The sequence below is a fragment of the Hakea prostrata genome, chromosome 4, assembly GCF_041222555.1.
Source record: "Hakea prostrata isolate BN-2017 chromosome 4, UWA_Hpros_2, whole genome shotgun sequence".
NCBI classification, from domain to species: Eukaryota; Viridiplantae; Streptophyta; class Magnoliopsida; order Proteales; family Proteaceae; genus Hakea; species Hakea prostrata.
Window position 1 is genome coordinate 11,114,430 of NC_142603.1, and position 20,011 is coordinate 11,134,440.

At 36.1% G+C, this 20,011-nt stretch overlaps 3 protein-coding genes across 9 annotated transcripts; all 3 read right to left on the reverse strand.

Annotated features, from left to right (window-relative positions):
• Window positions 1-4,635: 4,635 nt before the first annotated feature.
• Window positions 4,636-9,872, reverse strand: LOC149017848 (CASP-like protein 5C1). 2 transcript variants are annotated; one of them, XM_089152173.1, is made up of 4 exons: window positions 9,787-9,872; window positions 5,808-6,072; window positions 5,093-5,225; window positions 4,636-4,974 (listed from the first exon to the last, which is right to left on the reverse strand). In XM_089152173.1, exons 2-4 carry the CDS (start codon window positions 5,945-5,947, stop codon window positions 4,780-4,782), a joined length of 468 nt encoding a protein of 155 aa, XP_089008299.1. In that variant the 5' UTR covers window positions 5,948-6,072; window positions 9,787-9,872; the 3' UTR covers window positions 4,636-4,779. The 2 variants fall into 2 exon arrangements, with proteins under 2 accessions (XP_089008299.1, XP_089008300.1); XM_089152174.1 differs by lacking the exon at window positions 9,787-9,872 and adding an exon at window positions 6,302-6,380.
• LOC149017849 (RING/U-box superfamily protein) lies at window positions 8,875-11,775 on the reverse strand. The gene is given in 3 exon segments (XM_089152172.1): window positions 8,875-10,025; window positions 10,094-11,241; window positions 11,243-11,775. Coding segments are annotated over 2 exon segments (1,215 nt in total). The 5' UTR covers window positions 11,549-11,775; the 3' UTR covers window positions 8,875-10,025; window positions 10,094-10,332.
• A 3,244-nt stretch (window positions 11,776-15,019) lies between these two features.
• Window positions 15,020-19,421, reverse strand: LOC149017850 (mitochondrial import receptor subunit TOM6 homolog). 6 transcript variants are annotated; one of them, XM_089152175.1, is made up of 2 exons: window positions 19,141-19,421; window positions 15,020-15,228 (listed from the first exon to the last, which is right to left on the reverse strand). In XM_089152175.1, exon 1 carries the CDS (start codon window positions 19,329-19,331, stop codon window positions 19,167-19,169), a length of 165 nt encoding a protein of 54 aa, XP_089008301.1. In that variant the 5' UTR covers window positions 19,332-19,421; the 3' UTR covers window positions 15,020-15,228; window positions 19,141-19,166. The 6 variants fall into 6 exon arrangements, with proteins under 6 accessions (XP_089008301.1, XP_089008307.1, XP_089008304.1 ...); XM_089152181.1 differs by having other exon boundaries at window positions 15,020-15,231; XM_089152178.1 differs by having other exon boundaries at window positions 15,020-15,246.
• Window positions 19,422-20,011: the final 590 nt, after the last annotated feature.

Sequence of the window (20,011 nt, forward strand, 5' to 3'; positions counted from 1 at the left end):
AAGTCAAACGTTCAATCTTGATCCAACCCTCCAAGGCTGCCTTCACTTATTTTCAAGGCAAAAATTTTGCTCTGAGATCCTGTTCAGACTTAGGACAGACGAGGACGGGTTCTCGCCATCTTTCCAAGAGGGGAAGAAGTTGCAAACGAGAAAAGATTAAGGACATGTTTCTGCTTGGTGCTTCCTTTCATATCTCTTTAGTTTTTCTCACACAAAACAAAACAAAACAATGTGAAATATATGTTTCACTATTTCAATTCATAGAAAATGACAAAATGGTGATATATTAAGAATCACCTTATTACATACATACTACCAGAAGCAAGCAAGAAGATGGCTAGAGTCGCTACTCGCTCCTTAAGATAGGCACTTACAGATATGGTACATGCAGCGGGGCGCATCGCAATTGGGTATAGCGTGCTGACAATCCCAGACTTTATCGCAAGTTGCATCTCCTCGCATGGGTAAACACATACATATCCTGTCTTTGCATACAGTATTTCTCGGGCTGCAATCGTGTATTGTCCCAGAACATTCCGAGTTCATGGTGCATGCATTACATACTTGAACATGCAGTGTCAAGGATAGCAAGCCTGCTTACAAAGAGAGAATTAACAAAACATTAGTAACAATGAAGAGACTAACAAACAAGTTTTGAGAGAGACCGTGAGAGAGAGTGATCACATGAAATTGTCACCAAGAGAGCAAGGAAGGAGGCCATTGTGAATATGGATCTTGTTAAGTATCGAATCTGTACATCATCCCTGTGTGAGAGAAGCTCTATAAATAAGGAGAGAGTTTCCAACATTGAAGAATTTTCTGGGATCCGAACCTCTATTAATTTTCTCATTTCACGCTTGTTCAACCACGTGTGGAGATTTGTTTGAATGCCCACGTCTTTTAGTTTCCTTTTCAGTTATTAGTCATTGTTTAAAGTCAATTTAAAGACTATTTTCATCATCAATAAACAGCAGAAAACGTATTCTGGTTTTGGTTCAGTTTTTTGTCTGTTTTTTTTTTTATTTGTTTCTTCTATTTCAATACCACTGTTACTTTGGAAGAAAATCTTTTTGCTGCTATGCGACTAGATGAAATGTTCCTGCTACGTACCACTCTGAATGCTAATAAAATGAAATCTGAAAGGATATCCTTGAAATATAGAAACCCATGCCAACATGACATTTATGAACCCGAAAGAAATTGAATTTTTATTTTTTATTTTTTTGTAGTTAGAATAGCAAGTAGCAGCAAAGTTTTTCTCTCCTTGTAAACAACATGCAAATATATATTATTTAATGATTTTTCTTTTCATATATCCTTAGGAAAACATATATTTAGGAAGATTTCAAACCTTAAATATAGCCTTTTAACAAAAAAAGAATAATCTGAAATATCATACTATATATATAATATATAAAATTTTGAAAGAATATAATATATATATATCTTCTCCTTAATAATTAGGACTCTTTTTAACCTCATCAAGATATCGAGCCGCAATCATAAAGACATATGCCAGCCATACATCATTGAATTGACTGTGAGACTTGGGTGGATCACAATCTTTATCTGTATTACTATTACATAACCCTAGCTCTCACATCATTAGTGCACGTACATGCACTTGTTATCGACGCCTAGTGATATGAAATGAGGCTTTACAACAAGACAATGCTCGTTCCTGGTGCACTCTATCTCTAGTTTCACTTCATCTACTCCAACTAGTGTCAAGAACAGCAAACCTACAAAGAGAGAACAAACAGAGATTTACTAAACGATGATTACATGTAACAATGAAGAGATGAACAAAGAAGGTTGGGGGAGAAAGAGCTAGTAATCAAATGAAAGTTGTCAATAACAACGAAGAAGGTAACTATGAATGGAAATGTTAGTCATGGTTCTTGTTGAGTATGAAAGCTAGCTATATCAGGTTCTTACTGATATTCTCTACTTTGGTGCTCTTTAAATAAGAAAAGACCCGACACATTCAGGATTGATCCTAACATGCATTCTGTGGATCTACATGTCCTATATTTTCTCATTTGACAATCAAGTATATATGGCTTGTTTTTGAATAATTCTTGTACCCGATTTGGAAGATGGACCCACACCGATATATTTTAGTGGATGACTTGAGGGACCCGTTTGCGGAGATCTGTCGGCCTAAGCCCGGAGCCCACCATTGATCCCCCAACCCAATGGGAGTTTATATATAGGTATATTATGTTCTCCTATCACATATTGATTGAGAGATTTGGGATTTTTTTATTAGGGTTTGAATAAGAGTTCTTGTAACGCCGTGCTTGGCGATTGGTTGTGAGATCTCCTTTATTCTTCTTCTACATAGTAAAAAACTCTTCTTCTTTTCCTATAGACTTAGCATACCACATCGGTGTGTGAACCACGTTATATCTCTATATGTTTTCGTTTTGTTTCTATAGAAAATACGTTATTTCGTTGTGTTTGTTGTAACAATATCTATGAGAATAGAGCTCTATTTTGGAAACTTCTCCCGTTGATTCAGATATGTTAGATCATATCCTCTATAGTGAAGCGTCAAATGAGTCTAGATCCTCCACCCACATGGAGAGAAAAAATTTATAGAATATTAGGGATGTGAATTTTGCTTTATTTCAGGAGAGAAACCAATACAATAGTTGAATTTCTTGCACGCATATTAAAAGAAAATGAAAAATATTTTATTTTTTATTTTTTATTTTTTATTTTTTATCATAAAATAGAAAATGCATTACTATTAAGTTGTCAAAAGGTTACAATGTCAGAAGGTTACAGTTAGGCTCCTGGTAGGAGTTATCTAAACTGTTATAATTGTTAGACTCTAAGGCTTTAATGGCCTTAGTATTAAAATTTTGCAATAGGGTAGGGGATTTAAAGTTACAAAATGCTGAATGATCTGTCTATAGAATTATTTTCGCCAAAAGAGGGGTGTATTGTATCGACCAAGCATGTTTATTTGGTTCGGATAGTAATTGGATTACCCTTGGCTGATTGCACCAAATTTTTTTGATCCGAAGCTGTGATTGTCTAGTGTTTTGTAATCCCTTCCAAATTGCTAGTAGTGTAGCCTGTACTTCATCTCCCTCCTTCAATGCTCTATCTGCTATTATTCGGACTTTATCATTTATGCCAATCCCCACCATCCATCCTACGCCTTCTAGTTGTTGGGCCCGAACCCTTGCACATATTAAGATTGGTAAGTGAAATAAATAATGGTCAATGAGATTAGTACTTACTTGTGTTGTATTGAAGATTAAGAAAAATGTTTTATATTAGCTTATTGAAAAGAGTAGGTGGGGACTATTAAATTCTAATTCAGAACCCTCTACGGGGAGGTGTTGCTAACTCCAATTGAGTTGACCTTTGATGGTACTACCTAGATTGTTGTTGATAACATCAAATTTTGAGATTCCTTTATTACATGTACGACGATTTGCTCTATGCTTGTTAGTTGATCGTTGAGGATTTGTACTATTTTCTTGAATCATGATTTTTTTTTCTTTTATTGAATTTGAGTTTTATTTGGACCAGCTTACACACACGTCGACTACATTCTCAAGGGAGCTTAATTTATATAATTAATATAGGCATGGTTTCGTCCCTAGCCTTAGAGGATTCGAACTCTAACCTGCATACACGGAGATTGATATTGGAATTGTTATTTGTTATGTGGACCATGACTTGTATACGATTACATGGTAATTAGGGATTAATGTTATTTCCTTAAATCATAAGTTCTGCAAATTTATGGATTTATGCGTATCGCTGATGGAAAGGATTATGAAATTTCAAGGAGGGCAGAGGGTGGTGAGTTAAGTTCAGAAAGTTAAATAAAACGAGTTGTCCATTCATAGGGTTAGGGTTGTCATTGTCCTTTTAGTGGGTCGGTGGAGTTCACAACCAAGAGTAAAGACGGGGTAGAGATGTCTTTTTAGTATTTTCCGCCAAACGGTCGAAAAGTCAATAATTATCCAAGGGTTAGAATTCAAAGTTCTGTAGAAACAGTCAAAAAAAACAAAAATTTCTTCCCATTTCTTTTTTCTTCACACATTTGTTAGGGAAAAGCCAAACCTTTGCTCCCAATTCTTCTCCTCGCTCAATTGTTGAATTGTCAAGCGATCACACTCGGTAACGGTCAAGCTCTCCTACCCTAGGGCATTTTTGGGTACAAAGGCATTTTCGTTTTTTGTTTTTTGAAATACGGCTCTACTAAAATTACTCTTTGTGGATTCATGACAAGCGACTAATCAAAAAAATTTTAATTTTGAAATGAAATAATTCAATTTCCTTTCATACATAATATCCTGCTAGATTTATGTATTCTGAAAAAATCTTTTCAAACTTCATTTAATCGATTGCCACTCGGAGTACTTTTAGTTTAGGAGAGGAATTCTCTCGCCGGTTACTAATCTTGATAAATATCAAGATTACAATCCCAGCAAATCTGGCTGTAATTCATCAAATCCATGCTTTAAAACATAAATGGATGACCAACTCTACAATTCAAACGTGAATATATCCAGTCAAGACCAAATCCCACCCAAAGTTAGCAATGGATCGATGATGCCCAGTGTAAATTATGTGCACGCATATACAATTGTGAACTGCTGTCTATTGAATTCTATGTATATTCAGTTTTGAGAACTTCACAAACACCGGAAGGAATACTTGCTTTAGCTTAGCTTGATCACTTGAACAAAAAATCAAACACCAATTTGACATTTTTACTGAATTAATCAAATGGTGACCACCACAATTTTATCACAAAGAGGGAAGTACCCACAGATTGGAAAGAGATGAAACAGCTGAGAGTAACCAAGACATGAAGGCCATTGCAGTAGATAGCTCATATCTGCAGCAATACTTCGAAGTACAGTCAAGCCCATCACCGTTGAGCAAATAATGTATGACACCTGCTGATGAACAGGCTGCTGCCAGTGTGAGGATCGATAAGACCTGTTGCAGGAATTTGCAGAACAACAGAACAACACCTGGAGTCATCAAATGAAAGCAAAAGAACAGAACAACACCTGGAGTCATAAAATGAAAGCAAAAGAATCAAAAGAAGGATTACCAAATCTCCTACAACAACGACCAATACTATTCTTGAGAGACGAAGAGGACATCCTGAAATGACCAAGAACCCATCCATCACTGCCAATGTGAAACTCCATGGAATCAATAGACCCATGGTTGTCACCAAGAAGCTGCAAAGTTCACATTTTGACAAATCAGGTAACCAAAAAAAAAAAAAACATATTCAATTCGTCTAGCTACTGTTTCTCTTTATCTGTATTTGAGCCAAGTCCATGGATTAATTTATCTTCCTCACTAATGAAATTGTATACTCAATGACCAGAAAATAACAATGAGAAATGAACAGTGAAGCAAATCCACAAGTTACTGATCAGAATTTAGAAAGAATTACCCATTAGTCGTGTGGAGGCCTAAGAAAGATCCATTACAGAACTACCCTGGATTTGAAACGGATAGTCTCCTCTCCCAATTAAACATTAATTTGGAATAAACAGAGGGAACTAGATTTTTAATTTTTTTAACTAAGAATCAACCAGATGAATGGTTTATTGGGTTATCATACAAGTCGGATTCAATAAATTTCATGAGAATAACCAATTAATTTAATTTGTCACCACAGACAAACCAGAAATAAAACAGGGGATTGATCTAACCTCATAATAACTGAAAAAAGAATACCCAAAATGCAGAGGAAAACAGAGGAGGAACGCCTCAAGGAAAAAACAGGAAAATCAGAGAATTAAGGAGACTACCAGAAAGCAGTGTAGTTGTAAAATTCAACTCCCAAAGACATGAAGAGAAGAGCAGCGGAGGAAAAAAGGGTCTGCCCCAATCGCAAAGACAAGCTGGTACTGGTTCCCAAGGACCCTGGAATCACTTCAACTACATCCATGGCGTATATGATCTGCGGCAAAGATTATCTCTCCAGTTGCAATGGCGCATCATGATCGTTCACTCCATAAACTTCTGCCATGCGAAATTTCACATGAACCCATTTAACATCCCGTTCTCCAATCCCTGTAAGATATAGCAGTGAAATGAGAAGAATCAGGTCAAAAACAGGTTAGAAAATCTTTTGTGGGTTCACTTTTACTTTAACGGATGTGTTCCTTTCCTTGTATATCCTCTTGTCCTTGCTTGCAATTGGAATGAAAAAGAAAAAAGGAAATAAATAAACAGTTTCAGTTTAAGTGGAATAGAGAGACGTAAAACATTATCATCCTGATGGATCCCTTCCCTTACCTACCTTAATTGTTTCCAGCTTCTCTATGATCTGAAAGAGATCACTGTGAACTGTGTTTTAGGATCTGAGATTACTACTGTTCTTCAGGAGAATGTTTAGAACTACTTGAGTTAGTTTTCGCTATTTAAACACGTGAGTGATATTGTCGGATCCAGACCGTCCATCTTGGTGAATCTTCAATACTCTGGTTTGGAGATTTAGAGTCCCCAGAAAATTAATGGTGTAAATGAATATTTTTGGGTCAAAAGTGTAAATGAATCTTAAATACCATTAAAATGAGAGCCATTAAAATGAGTAGACGCTCAAAATTAAAGGAGTTTGGTCCACTTGACACAGCATATATTCTCTTTGTATACTTACTCATGGTCCCTAAACGGCTGCGCATGGTGGATAACGTATGTAAAAACCGATGGATGAATGAGAATTATATATGATTATTCCTATCAAACGGTTGTAGAAACGTTTTGACTCCATTGATGAGTATGTACGAAAAACTTTCCCAGTCTACCCTAAGATTGGGGGTTAAATTGGTAAAAAGCAGGCATCTTTCTATGAGTTTTGACCGGAAAAAAAAAATTCCTTGGCAGGATAGGGCCATGGGTCCAAAAATGGAAAAGCTATGAAAGAGATTCCACAGGAACAAGTTTCAGTTGGAGGGATAGCTTAGTTAGTAAATATCTATAACTCTAGCTTAGTAAATATCTATAACTCTAAATAGGAGACCAGAATTCGAATCTTCTAGGAGTGGGCATAAGCCTACCTATTATGCAATATCAAAAATTGCTTGTTTAAATAAGAAATATATTAAACAAATATCTAGATTTTAGAGAATATATACATACAAATACAAACCAGAGATTTGGAATGAATCCACCATTGAGAGAATAAAGAATTTCTTATGAGACTAACAACCTTTCACTAATTTCACTTTATAAGTAGCAATATTCCATAAATCTTAGGCATAAATCTTGTAAAAGACATAAAAGAACTCAAAAAAGATGTGGTATTTTTTTTTTTTTTTTTACAATCACATGAAAAGACTAAAACGGAAGAAAAAATTACTCAAAGGAATAATCTGAACGATCTACTTGAAGGATCTCTTTCAACTCTAGAGGAGGACTCGGTAAGTAGATCAACAATCCCTTCAGTATTAGAGGCATCCTTGATATCTAATGTACATCAACATAGACTTCTCCAAGGACATGAGAAACTTTAACCCCAAATCTTATAGAAGACAAAAAGGAATTCAAAATAGTGTGGCTTTAAAAATAAATAATTAAGAAAATAAACTTTAACACATATGCTGACTTCCACACGTTCCTTTGTCAATTGAGCTATAACGTTGGGTATTATTGTAAATTTCTGCATGTTCGCTAGATGAGTGAAATAGCACAACAAAAGACCAAGTTGCCTTATTATAGGTATCGTTTGGGTCTACGAGAAACACTGTGTTGCTGAGTATATTACTGAAATTGTAATTTTGACGCTTTATTATTGTAGAGTTGCTCAGTTTGGCAAGAGAACCACTTCTTCTTGAAAAATATATATAATTTTAAATTTTTTTTTTTTGTGAAATTAATAACTCTTTATAACGGGAGATGAGACTATTACATATACCATAGGGATGTTCAAACTTATGACTTATTCAATAAGAGACATTAGAATTATCAATTGAACTACCCATTCAATGGTTAAGCTTTGCTTCTTAAATGTATTCGACTAATCTATCATCCATATTCACCGTTGAATAAGCTTGCTTCTTAAATGTATTCGATTAATCTATCATCCATATTCACCGTTGAATAATAATCTATCACATTTAAATACGGAAATTTTTTTTTCGGCTTTGTGGCACTATCCCTGCTCATACTCATGCATGTTTCCCATAAGTCACTTTTATGCTTCTCAAATCTCAAATCAAAGCTATCCCCTTTCAAATGCCACTTAAATGAAGAAAAAAATATTAAAAAAGATTTACTCAATAAAATATATATATATATATTACTCAAATAATTTTTTTTTAAATAATTATTAAGTCTAAAATTTATGATAACTATCCAAATTACCATCAAGCATTGAATCTTTTCAATGGAAGTAAGTTGTAAATATATCCCACGTGCTTTTAATTTGTATAAGTAAGTTTGAAATCAGTAAATTCAGATATTGTATAAATTACACCAAACACTACCATTTCCATTTATTTGAGTAAAAATTAAAAAAGAAGAGCCCTACCAAATACTGTCTTACAAAAAACTTTCAAACTTAAGAGATTGTGTACATACTTTTTAGGAATTGAATAATGAAAAAAATTAAAAAATGTAAAAAATATAACTAAATACATATATAAAAGGCTTGAGGATAATTTAGATAGTTCACAAGAGAAACTTAATTAGGCAAGAAAAATTATCACAAAATTTAGAATTTAATAATTATTTTTAAAAATAAATTTTAATTAAGTAAAATAAATTAAAATATCTTATTGAGTAAATCATTATTAAAATTTATCGTCTATATTTGTTGTTACAAAAAATAAATAAAGTTAAACTAAATATTTACTTTTTTAATATCAGCCAAAACAATAAATCGATTGGAAAATGAATTTCTTATCTATGAAGAAAATAAAGATACCATCATAAAGTGATGTTGAAAGGTGCCTCTCCTTAGGATTGATGTGGACAGACTTAGGAGACAACTTTCAATAGTGACTACAATTCATTTATAACAAGTACAAAACTGTAACCCCAGGGAGTAACTAAACATCAGACTTATAAGAATGGAGCACCCTTTCCCTTGATGCCACTCTGGCTACCTTCAAACAACTTATTTGAAACACTATCTACGGTAAAGTAACAACTTATAAAAACTAAAGAATTCAGAGGCAAACTCTAATGCTACACATTAAATGCACAACACCGGTTGCCAATGGTTGAGATCAAAATCTCGACCGTTGGCAGCACTGAAGTTAAACTCCAAAATCCAACGGTTGCTACCTCAAGTTCGGATCTACTGCTCTCCACCTATAAAATTTTTAGTGATGCTCTTAGAAAAATAATACCTTTTAAAGTACAAGAAGCTGCATAATATGGGATTCAAAAAAAAATTTTATAGCAGCCACGAGTGATACAAGTTCCTGACTTTTGGTGAGGTTATGGAACTCAAATCATTTGGAATGCTATCCATCTTGCTACTTCTCTAAATTTTAATGGAATTGCCATCTTCTCAAGTTGCCTAATAACTAATAAAAGATTGAAAACATCTGCTTTGCTTCTAATTGGGCATCGAAAAGAAAACTCGGGAGGATATTTTGTGTAAATGCCCATGCATTGAAATTTTCAGTTTTTCCTTTTGGAGATAAAACAGCAAACAGAAATGTAGTTATTTCGTGACTGTGGTAGCTGCCATTCTCATGGTATTTCAATCACAATGGGGTCAAGAAAGTGAAAAAGAAAAACCAAGCAATTTTGAGAAAATTAGAAGACTTGAATTACCTCACGAGTCCTTTTCGTGCCCTGTTCTTGACTATAATGTGTCGCCTTCCACGTCAAACAAATAATCTGTTTTTTGTTCACACCTCAAAGATGGAAACCTATCGAAACCACATTAACGTCTATGATTTCCCCAACTTTTAAAACTGCCTGCGAGGCTGCGACACCACACCACTAGGGTCGCATTTATGAGCTTCCACCACCGACCCAGCTTCGATAATCGTACTCTCCAATCCCAACCACTGAACCAGAAAAACGACGGTGAGAATTAAGAAAGAGAAGAATAGAGAACGATCAGAGAGATTCTTACTTCCACAGAAGTCCAATTTTCTTCTTCTCTCTCGTCAATTCTCATTAAATGCTTCTCTCATTAACACAGATGCCAGTAGCCAACAACAGTGCCGATCACCATTAATTCTTGCATGCGACCCTCATTAATTAAACGGGGCCCATTCGATTTCCGATACGATTCAACTCTCCTCAATCTCAATCAACTTCTCCGTCGATCTTCTCCGTTGACAGTCGATCATTTCCACGTGGCGATGTTATCTACCGTCTACTGAATCTGTCCGGCGACAATAACGCTTCTGGGTCTCCACACCTTAACCTGCTCGAAGTCGACGAGAAACCCACACCGTTCCCAATCGACGTTCTCATGAACATCGGACTCGCCGACGATTTGCTCCTTCGAGATGATCCTCCACCGCCGGTGAATCTCAAACTCGATTCCGATAACGGAAAGAAAGCTGATCTCCGTCTGAAGAACGGTGATTTCAATCCTCTATATTGCCGGAATGAGAAAACCCTAGATTTTCCCAACGACAACGAGCTGAACGGAGATGGTCTCTTGCTCCAGAAGCTCGCTCGGCGATATCTCCAGGGTGAAGCTGTAGTTGGCTCCAATAACAACCGATCCGCAGCGAGGTTGCGCTCGAAGCCGAACGAGTAGGATCGTTTTAACAGAGGATCACGACCAACGTTGTAGTTATAGCTATACCTACCTTCGCTCTCGTTTCTTCTTGGCGATATCATTGATGCGGATGATTCTTCGATGGAGGCGGCAATTTCGGATTCCGGCGCTCGTCCGCTTACTGGCTCGAGGAATAGGTTCTCTAAGATTCGTTCGTCTAGGCTTGGCCGTATTCTGCCTGCCATCATAGGAACGAATGGAGACTCCGGTCGAAATATTCCGGCACGGCAGAGGGGACAATTGGCGTGGGACCTGAGCCACATGTCGATGCAATCAACGTGAAAGGCGTGAGCACAGACAGGGAGTGTACGGACGTAATCGTTGTCTTCGAATTCGATTAGACAAACGGCACAATCGCGAGCGGCATCGTACGACCATTTCTTGCTTGTGGTGTAAACAGAGAGAGGAATCGTTTTGATTACCATCTCGTCGAGGCCGTAAGGAGGGGAGAGAAAATGGTAGCCTCCGGCGGCGGTGGCGGCGGCGGTGGGAGTCGAATAAAGCGTTTGATGTAATTGATTCGATGTCACCGGCGGATGGATCATACGAGTGGCGGTGGCGCCATCGTTTCCATCGCCGGCTCAACCGTTTGATGAGATTGAGGATCGGGCAGAAGAGGTGACGGTAGAAAAGCCGGAAGTAAGTAATCACCAGGAAAGCGGTGGCGACCACAACCACCATGGCAATTAGAGGAGGACTGAAATCAACCGGAAGCCTCGCCGCCGGTGTCTGATTGATTACAGCAGCAGATGGACCCCACAGTAAGTCGTACAACGGTGGCTCCGCCGGCGTCATTCTCTCTCTAGTCTCTACTGCTTCACCGCCTTCTGCTAAACACTTCTACTGAAGAGGAGTTTTACACTTGTGGCGTGTGATGTTGCATCTGGTAAATCTTCGTCAACTGTTATGACGTTTCTGCGAAGGCTATTTAGGCAATGTGAAAGCAAAATTAATGCCACGTAATCTAGATCCGATCCACCACTTAATGTTGATATCTTTTCTTCAATTACAAAACCCGGAGAGGATTCTTAGTCCTTTTCCAGCTGTTGGGTAGTAATTGGATTTATGACTTTAAGTGGACCCCTTTGACTTCATGAAAAGAACAGTATGAAGTGGAGACTGGAGAGGGAGTGAACAATGACGTGTCAAAACTAGAATTTGAGGACGCCTTATGATTTAAAGCGTAGACCACGGACCACTATTGGTTCAAATCACTAGTCTTGACTTAATTTAGCTGGTTCGATTCGACTTTTATTGCATGTAGTGAGCCAAACAGAACCGTTAGCCGGGTGCCGGTTCGATTTTGGTTTTCCAACCATTTTAAAGGAAACTCGAGAGTATAGCAAACGCTTTCTATAGGTTTCCAGTTTATGGTGTTCGTAACAGTTGGTCCAATGGATTCAATTTAACTCTAACAACAGGAAATAATTAATTTTTTAGGGGGGTTTGGTTCTTCTCATTTGGATGTTTGTAATATTCTAGATGATGTTCCTAAACTATCTGGTTCAGGCTTCTAGTTCGGTTGATGTTGGTTCAGCAGGCGCAGTCAATGGTGAGCATGACTGTGTAAGCCTATTTCCTCTCTCGTTGGTAAACTGTTTACTTCCAGGTTATTTTCAACATAGTTTTTAGTGCTTGCTATTTCATACTTGAAAAATGATAAATGACAGTTGTCCAATAATTTACCTCCAAAATAATAATAAAATAACACGTGATTCAGTGCATTAAAAAAAAAAATAGTTAGTCTAATATTTTATAGTATGAAGTCAATAATTTAAATTTCTTCACATTAAAGATGAAATATCATGAAATATTTAAATGGTTAAAAATTATCCTGATTAAGATGTAGTCTTAATTTCGTTGAAAAAAAAATGTTGTCTTAATCAGTTGAAGTGGCACGTAAGTTAAGCAGAGCAATGCTTACTAAAAATCAAAAAGTTAAGCAGACTAATCTTAGCTCTAGTTAGGTTTGATGTTTCTTGCCCACTTATTCAGATTGATTTTTCTTACAGATATATGAAATCCTTGACCCCCACCTTGATTATCATGTACTTATTCAAACTCCATATAACATTTCCATTGACCAAATAACTTTAATTAATGTGTTTATCTCATTTTTTCTTTCTTTCTTTCTTTTCATCTTTGGAATAAAACAGCCAATAATTTAAAATAAAAAAAGAGGCCAAATCATGCATGTGTAATCTAATCAATTTCTTGTGTTTCTCCTAAACAATTCGAAGCTTTTGGCAAGTTTTTAATTTTTTTGAAAAGTCGAAAAAATGCCATCTTCCAAAAGAGACATTCTCATATTTTTCACATCAAAACATAGTTTTCTATTTTAAACCCTACTAATTCAAAGTTTTTTTTCCTTCCCTATTTAGTTCCTTTCTTTTAGGGGTGTTACATAATTTATTTTTTTTAAAGACAAGGGATAATTACTATTGCCCCCTATACTTTGATTTTATTACTAATGTATCCCCTATATTTTACAAAATTACTAATCCAACCTTTAACTTTGTCTATAATTACTAATGCCCCCTACTGTTAAGTTCCGTTAGTTTACTGATGATGTGGCATCTCCATATTTTTTAAAAATCCCAAAATACCCTTTTACTTATCTCTTTACTTATTTACCCTTTTGTCAAGTTACAGTAACACCCTTAATTAATTGTAAAGAAAAAATAATAATAATTTGTTTTACTCTAAAAAAAAATCACCAAAATAAAGAAATAATAATTGAATAAAATTAAAATAGAAACCGAAGAGGAGGGAAGATTGAATTCAACTCAAATTTGGAAACTGAATATCACCTACTTCATTAATTCCTTCTCCGGCAAGATTTTGTGGTTTCGTCAATAGTGGGTTAGTAAAGCGGTTAAAAGTCTAAACTCCCAAGGGGAGGTGTTACGTTTCGTTTTCAATATTAAAAAAGCACCAGTCCCCCCCCCCCCCCCAAAAAAAAATTGTGGTTTCCTTCCCTACTAATGCTAGAGGAGAAGGTGGGAAACTAAATCGAATTTGAATTTTGTCAATTTCTTTAATTCAAAATAAATAAGTTTAGTGAAGGTGGAAAACCAATATTTTTTTAATTCAAAATAAATGAAGTTAGGGTAAAATTGACATTTAATCTGGTTTTTATAAATGGGGTAATATCGTCTTTTGATTTCTTAATCTTAATGAAGGACAAAGTGGACATTACATATTCAAACTTAACGGCTACTTAACACCGTTATAAGGAAGGGGGGCAACAGTAATTTTGTAAAGAACAGGATTTTATTAGTAATAAAATCAAAATACAGGGGGACAACAATAATTATCCCTAAAGACAATCAATCCTGCACGATTTCAGCATCCAAAAACAATGAAAATAGGAAAACTATTTTTCCAAAAAAACAAGGAAACAAAATAAAAAACATTATCATATAACCCCTGACAGTCTCGTTAGTCATGGACTAGGAATAAATCAGACAATACTAAACCTTCCATACAAGAAAGTCAGCAATGCTATTCAACTCCCTTGAAATGTGTGAATGTGATGTCATTCTGTATATAATTTACATCTTAACCACTTACCAGTCAACTTTAGGAAGAGTCTTCAACTCTAACTATTAATCTTCTGATTAGTATTATAATCTATATTCTTAATTGTCTTCAATGCGTTTAACCCAAAAAAAAAAAAAAAAACCTTCGATGTGCAGCAGAAATCACTAATATCTGTCGTCGGAATAATCAAAATCATCCAAACTACTCACCAACTCCTTATATAGCAATGTTATTAATTGCAAATTTTGTTGTAAATAAAAAGAAGAAAAATAAAGTAAAAACAAGCCAAAGCAAAACTGGTAATAATAATGAAAACCAAAAAAATCCTTTGTGTGAATTCGGCCTCCCTAGGACTCGCATCTAATCCGATGGAGTCAACCCAGCTCAACCATTAACACTGCTATGTTTGTAGGATCAAAGTGTCCAAATGCTCTACGAAACCAAATAGGTATTCCTGAAGTTAAAAAACAATCCGAATATGTCGATTAACAAATAAGGCACAGATATGATTACGTATTATTTTTCCAGAACTTCCATTAGAAAATATAAAAACTAACAGTGATCTAGCCATGCTCATCAAGATATTCTAGTTACTCGGGCTTTCAGAGTTCCGCCGCAAAGGGAGCAAAGAGTTGAGTCACAATATGTTCTTCAGGAAAGCAGATTGGCAGCTGAAAAACTAGCAGAATACAAGACCACTAGCACTTCATACACACGTTGCAATAACAGAACACAGAATGCATTTAATATTTAAAATTTAAAATTCAAAATATGTAAAACTTCAATATGAAAAGGAAGAAAAAAATATCATTCACAAACAACTATCACTTGGCATAAGAGCGAAGAATATCTGATCTCACTGCCATGACTAAAAGAAACGAAATAAAGAACCACAATACTTCTCCATCATCATGATAATCTCCATTCTGCATCTGCTGCAACAATTACAACTTCAATAAACATTTATAAAGGATCAGATAAAGCAGAATTAGGCATCTTAACATGTGGACAACAAAATACAACAATCTCCCAACACTAATATAAGCAGCAAAACTTCTTCAATCATAAAAGCATGCATGCCTCATGATGGCAACCAAGTACTTGAAGTTGAAACATGGATCTGTTTCTATTAGACTGGTTTGCCACAAGATATGACTGACTCCCAACAATTAACATTTTGACATTGGTGAACATTAGTTCAACACACATTAAAATTAGCAAACACCATAACAGTCCTAAATGCAGATTAGTTGGCACATAGCTATTTTGGGTTGTAGTTATCTCCGACCTGGAAGTGGGGAAAAAGGACATAATACACCATTTATTCATGTTCAGGATAATGTATTTTGCTACATCATACAGATTGGCCCGATCAACTCCTCAAGTGGCCTAAAACAATTTACCAATGCAAGCTTCCCTTGTGCCTGTCTGATAGACGGTCCCTACAGTAACAAATAATGGGAAACATTGAAACAAAGGCTGCCAAAATGCATGCCAATTAGCAAAGGAAGGGCAAAATGAACACCCTAGCCCCTTGTGAAACTAAAGACCAAACACCTTTTGGACGACCCAATACACACTCTCATGGAAATGGGGATTGACACAAAATCTTACATGCAATTGTTCCTAATCATAAAGACATATTTGTTTACTTCCCTGATCCATCATTGTTTGTGGAGTCCCACCGCCAGAAGCATGAGATTAGATGAACAACAACTTGAAGCATGCAATCCAGGAAAGGAGCAACAAGAACCAAGGCCCTAGGCACTAAGTTAAATTACCCAAGGTTCAACACAGAATGCTTGAAATGTTGAGTTGTGAAGACAGGCAAAGACATACGTGAGCAAGCACCTTTCACATGACCAGCCACATCAGAACTCAAGGTAAGGGCTCGGGGAAAAAATTCCAATGACATTTAGTGTAGGCATATTTAGAACAGGACTAGACGTTATCCATATGGAAAGACTATGCCAAGATGTGGACCAAGAAATATTGGAAAAGGACTACAACTTCCTTCACTTACAGCCTTGTATGGCATGCAAGCGCGCGGGGGTGGGGGTGAGGAGTAGTTTGTTTATTATTCACTTCACATAGCAAGGGGTGGAGTTAATTATGAACTTACATTATGGATGTTTCATTCACCATGGGCAGTGGAAAAGTTTTGCTCATTGAAAATGTTGACAAATATGGATGGATGATTTTCTAATGTAACTACAAGTTAACGGGTCCACTTGGTTTTGATTTATAGGTCATCGACTAGGCTGAATAGATCAATGGTTATCTTGTCCACATAATAGGAGGCAGCATACAAACAAAGAACCCCAGAAAAAATGCCTTTTCTGCTTGTTAGTCTTGGCTAACTAAGAAGAAAACTTACCCTGTAGTCTGATAAAAGATCAGAATCCACTATTCTCACTCCCTGTCCAATTTATATAAAGAGACTAACAACCTGAGCTAACTTTATAAAGACAGTTGCACAATCAAAATAAAATAAAAGGCTTAAAACAACTCCCAACTAGAACCAAAGGTTTAAAGCTCTAGGTCTGGATATGTTGTGAGTTAATTTAAGACTTCTAAGACAGTAAAGTAAATACCCTTAACTGGATGAACAAACAAATAGGAAATTATAAGCAAGACATTAAACTAGTAATAGAAGCTAGAGAAGAATAGCCATACACATTTATTATGATAAAATAACTAAACAACAATCAAGACAAGACCAGCACACATTCCTACTGTAACTACCACCTCAAACTCCTATATCTGTATTGGCATCATGTATGCTAACTAAATTCATGGGCAGTCCACTACATGGCTTATTACATATTCCAATTCTTAAAGGTAAGCTAACTGACATCTTATACCAATCAAACACGAAAGTACGTGAACATGGAGCCAATCCAATCATAAATCCAGATAAAGTACTAATCATTTTTACCAACATGGTAGTAGTCTAGGCAAATGGACAATGGATAAATAGAATGTGTGTTTTTCTCTTTCCCCTTTCTTCTTCTTCTTTACCCCACTTTTCTTATCCATCGGAAACAATTTGTAAGTGCTGATGTGACCTTTTTTGAGAACACCCGATACTACACTAGTCCATCTCTATATGATGAAAACAATGTTTTGAATGATGCTCCTCCCATTCCCTCTCTTGTTCCTTCAAATGACAATGTTTGATCATATCTTTGTTCTTGTCCACCTTTTTTTTTGCATGGGAAGAAGCAGCAGAAATGGTATATTTTCTATCTATCTATCTTAAGACTTAAGGGCATAGCTCAAGATCTTGATTACCCTTTTAATTCTTAAATTCAGCTGAAAAAACTGTAGGTTAGCTTATATTGATTAGGTTTCCTGTTGCTGTAATATTGTTGCTTTGGTGAACGGTTAATTTATTCATGAACGTGTATCTTTAATGGGCTGTCTAAATATGCTCCTTCATATCCTATACTTTTGTTTATTATTTGTTGATTTTCTTTTTTCAGACCATTAGGAGCAATCTAACATAATTATTTCATATGCATTAACGTGGCTTTTAGCCTTTCCCATTGATTCTTGATGTAGCACATAAGGATTATTATATCATTGCTATACTACAAATTACACTTATGGGAAAAAAAATAATGTTTAAAGATATCATGGAGCCAAGGCAATGCCTAGCTGGGTCAAAAATTGCCACATAACCGCTTGGGAGGGCATCCCATCACCTTAGGTCACCCAGGCTTCTTGCAATGATGACCAACTTAATTACCAAAATCGAAGCTTGTTGTAATGAGAGATCCAGGTTGTAGCACATTGCCAGACACAATTTATGCGCAAGAATACACAAGTTTGATAGGATAAAATTAAATCGCTAGTAAACCAGCTTGACTCTGCTGTCGGGTTGAAAAACTATCCTAAGTGAGATGAATTCTACAAAAAGCCAGCAATGAAAATAATATTTCCAAATAGTCTAACAGTTCTCAAAGATAGTCACGTAGAAGGGGTAGTTCCAAGGCACGGAATCAGACTATCCTATGGCACTCAAACTGACAAGCAACAAATTATCAATCCAGATGAGAACAATCACCAAAAGCCTAAGATCTCTACAGATCCTACTTTATACAGGATCAATTTCCACCGAATAAAAATTATAACTTTATTTTGAATCCTTTCCAGATGAGGATCCACTCTCTGCAGAACTCCTAAGTAACCCTTAATATTTTGAGGAACATCACATAAACTACTCCGATAAATGCCCCTACAAGCACATAATCTCACATGCTCATATGAAATTGTGGCACTACCCAAGTTTAGCCAGTGCCCCACATAACCACTCTAATGTTCTATTCCTGTTCGTGATCTCCTTTTCCGCTTGAAAAGCAGACTTTTCAAGGACTCTAAAATTGTCGGCCTTTTCTACCAAAAAAATAAAATAAAATTGTAGCGTCCAGTATCAAGCTTAATAGTAAAGCTACATATTTACTCTCTGTACAAATAAATCAAATACATGTATGGCCACAAGAATGATCCTTTCACATTGGGAGTACCACATATATAAAGTGATTAATACTTAAACAGTAAGCGATGGAACACAAGAATGCTTCTCGAAATAGAATTTAATGATAATCCTAGAACACTGATTCTTAGTACAAATCAAAGAAATATCCGCATACAAACATATCTTTTCAGTTGCAAGTAACTATGAGACCTTCGTTCAGATAGATATGTAAACGTATTTGAATGCAGGGGAGATACCTATATAACCCCATGATTTTCTAATCTAAACAGAAACTGTAGCGAACAAATTAGAATAAAACAACGACTTCCAGATTGTTTCAGATTTATTTTTCGCCCTACCTTACCTCGAATGATCGCATGGAGATGAGCATTATAGCTCGAGCTTCAGTTCCTCCTTTTCTTCGCAAAGGTAATGAAGAATGTAAGGAGTGACTCGAACAAAAGCCACCCACACTCCAAAGATCGTTACATGAGATCTCAGCTGCTTCAGAGCAATTGCCTTGTCCGGCTTCCGAGGAAACGCACCCAAAAACATCCTTCCGTTCTTCCTTCGACGGCTTAAACCCTAGAGGTTTTCTCTGCACAAACTACTGGCAATAGAAAATAGACTTCGCGAGAGAGAGAATTGAAACGTAGCCTTGTAAATACCATTTACGGGCTAAGAGACGGTCAATGTGATTTTGGTTCGGCGGCTTGGGCCTCCTTTAATTGGACCATAATCGGTCAGACCGGCATTGGACTTGGTCTTAACCCTTGATCCAATGGGTGAAAGCTTGGTGACATCTACGGCCACCATGTACTCCAACTCCAGATATTGTGGACTAATGGTGGGAAAAAAATTGGAATAGGGTTTAGTTCCAGGTTGTGGCCTGATCCATGCATGATTTAATATGAAGCATCCAAACGTTATAAATTAGATTGGCTCTCTCTGTCTCGAATGATAAATACACATCAAATGAACTCTGAGAAATGACTCAATAAGTAAAAAAAAAACGACGACTCCAAATTTGAGATTAGAATTCGAATCCCCTCAAAACCAAGGGCATAGCCTTGCATGTTATATAGTACTCACATCCCGATGTATAATATTGCTTATCTGGATGAATATCCACCTTGTATTTGGTATCACCTAGGGCTGATTTGTAGTTTGTCGAAAGGTGCAAGTACAACTTTCGAAAAGAAATGGAGAAGTCAAACAAAGTAATATAGACCATA

Excerpts from the sequence above, each read along its gene's own strand:
- LOC149017848 (XM_089152173.1), bottom strand. The coding sequence starts at position 5,947 with ATGGATGTAGTTGAAGTGATTCCAGGGTCCTTGGGAACCAGTACCAGC. Across the intron at positions 5,226-5,807 it reads TACAACTACACTGCTTTCTG|CTTCTTGGTGACAACCATGG; the intron begins GTAGTCTCCTTA and ends TGAACTTTGCAG. Across the intron at positions 4,975-5,092 it reads TCGTTGTTGTAGGAGATTTG|GTCTTATCGATCCTCACACT; the intron begins GTAATCCTTCTT and ends TTCCTGCAACAG.
- LOC149017850 (XM_089152175.1), bottom strand. The coding sequence starts at position 19,331 with ATGTTTTTGGGTGCGTTTCCTCGGAAGCCGGACAAGGCAATTGCTCTG.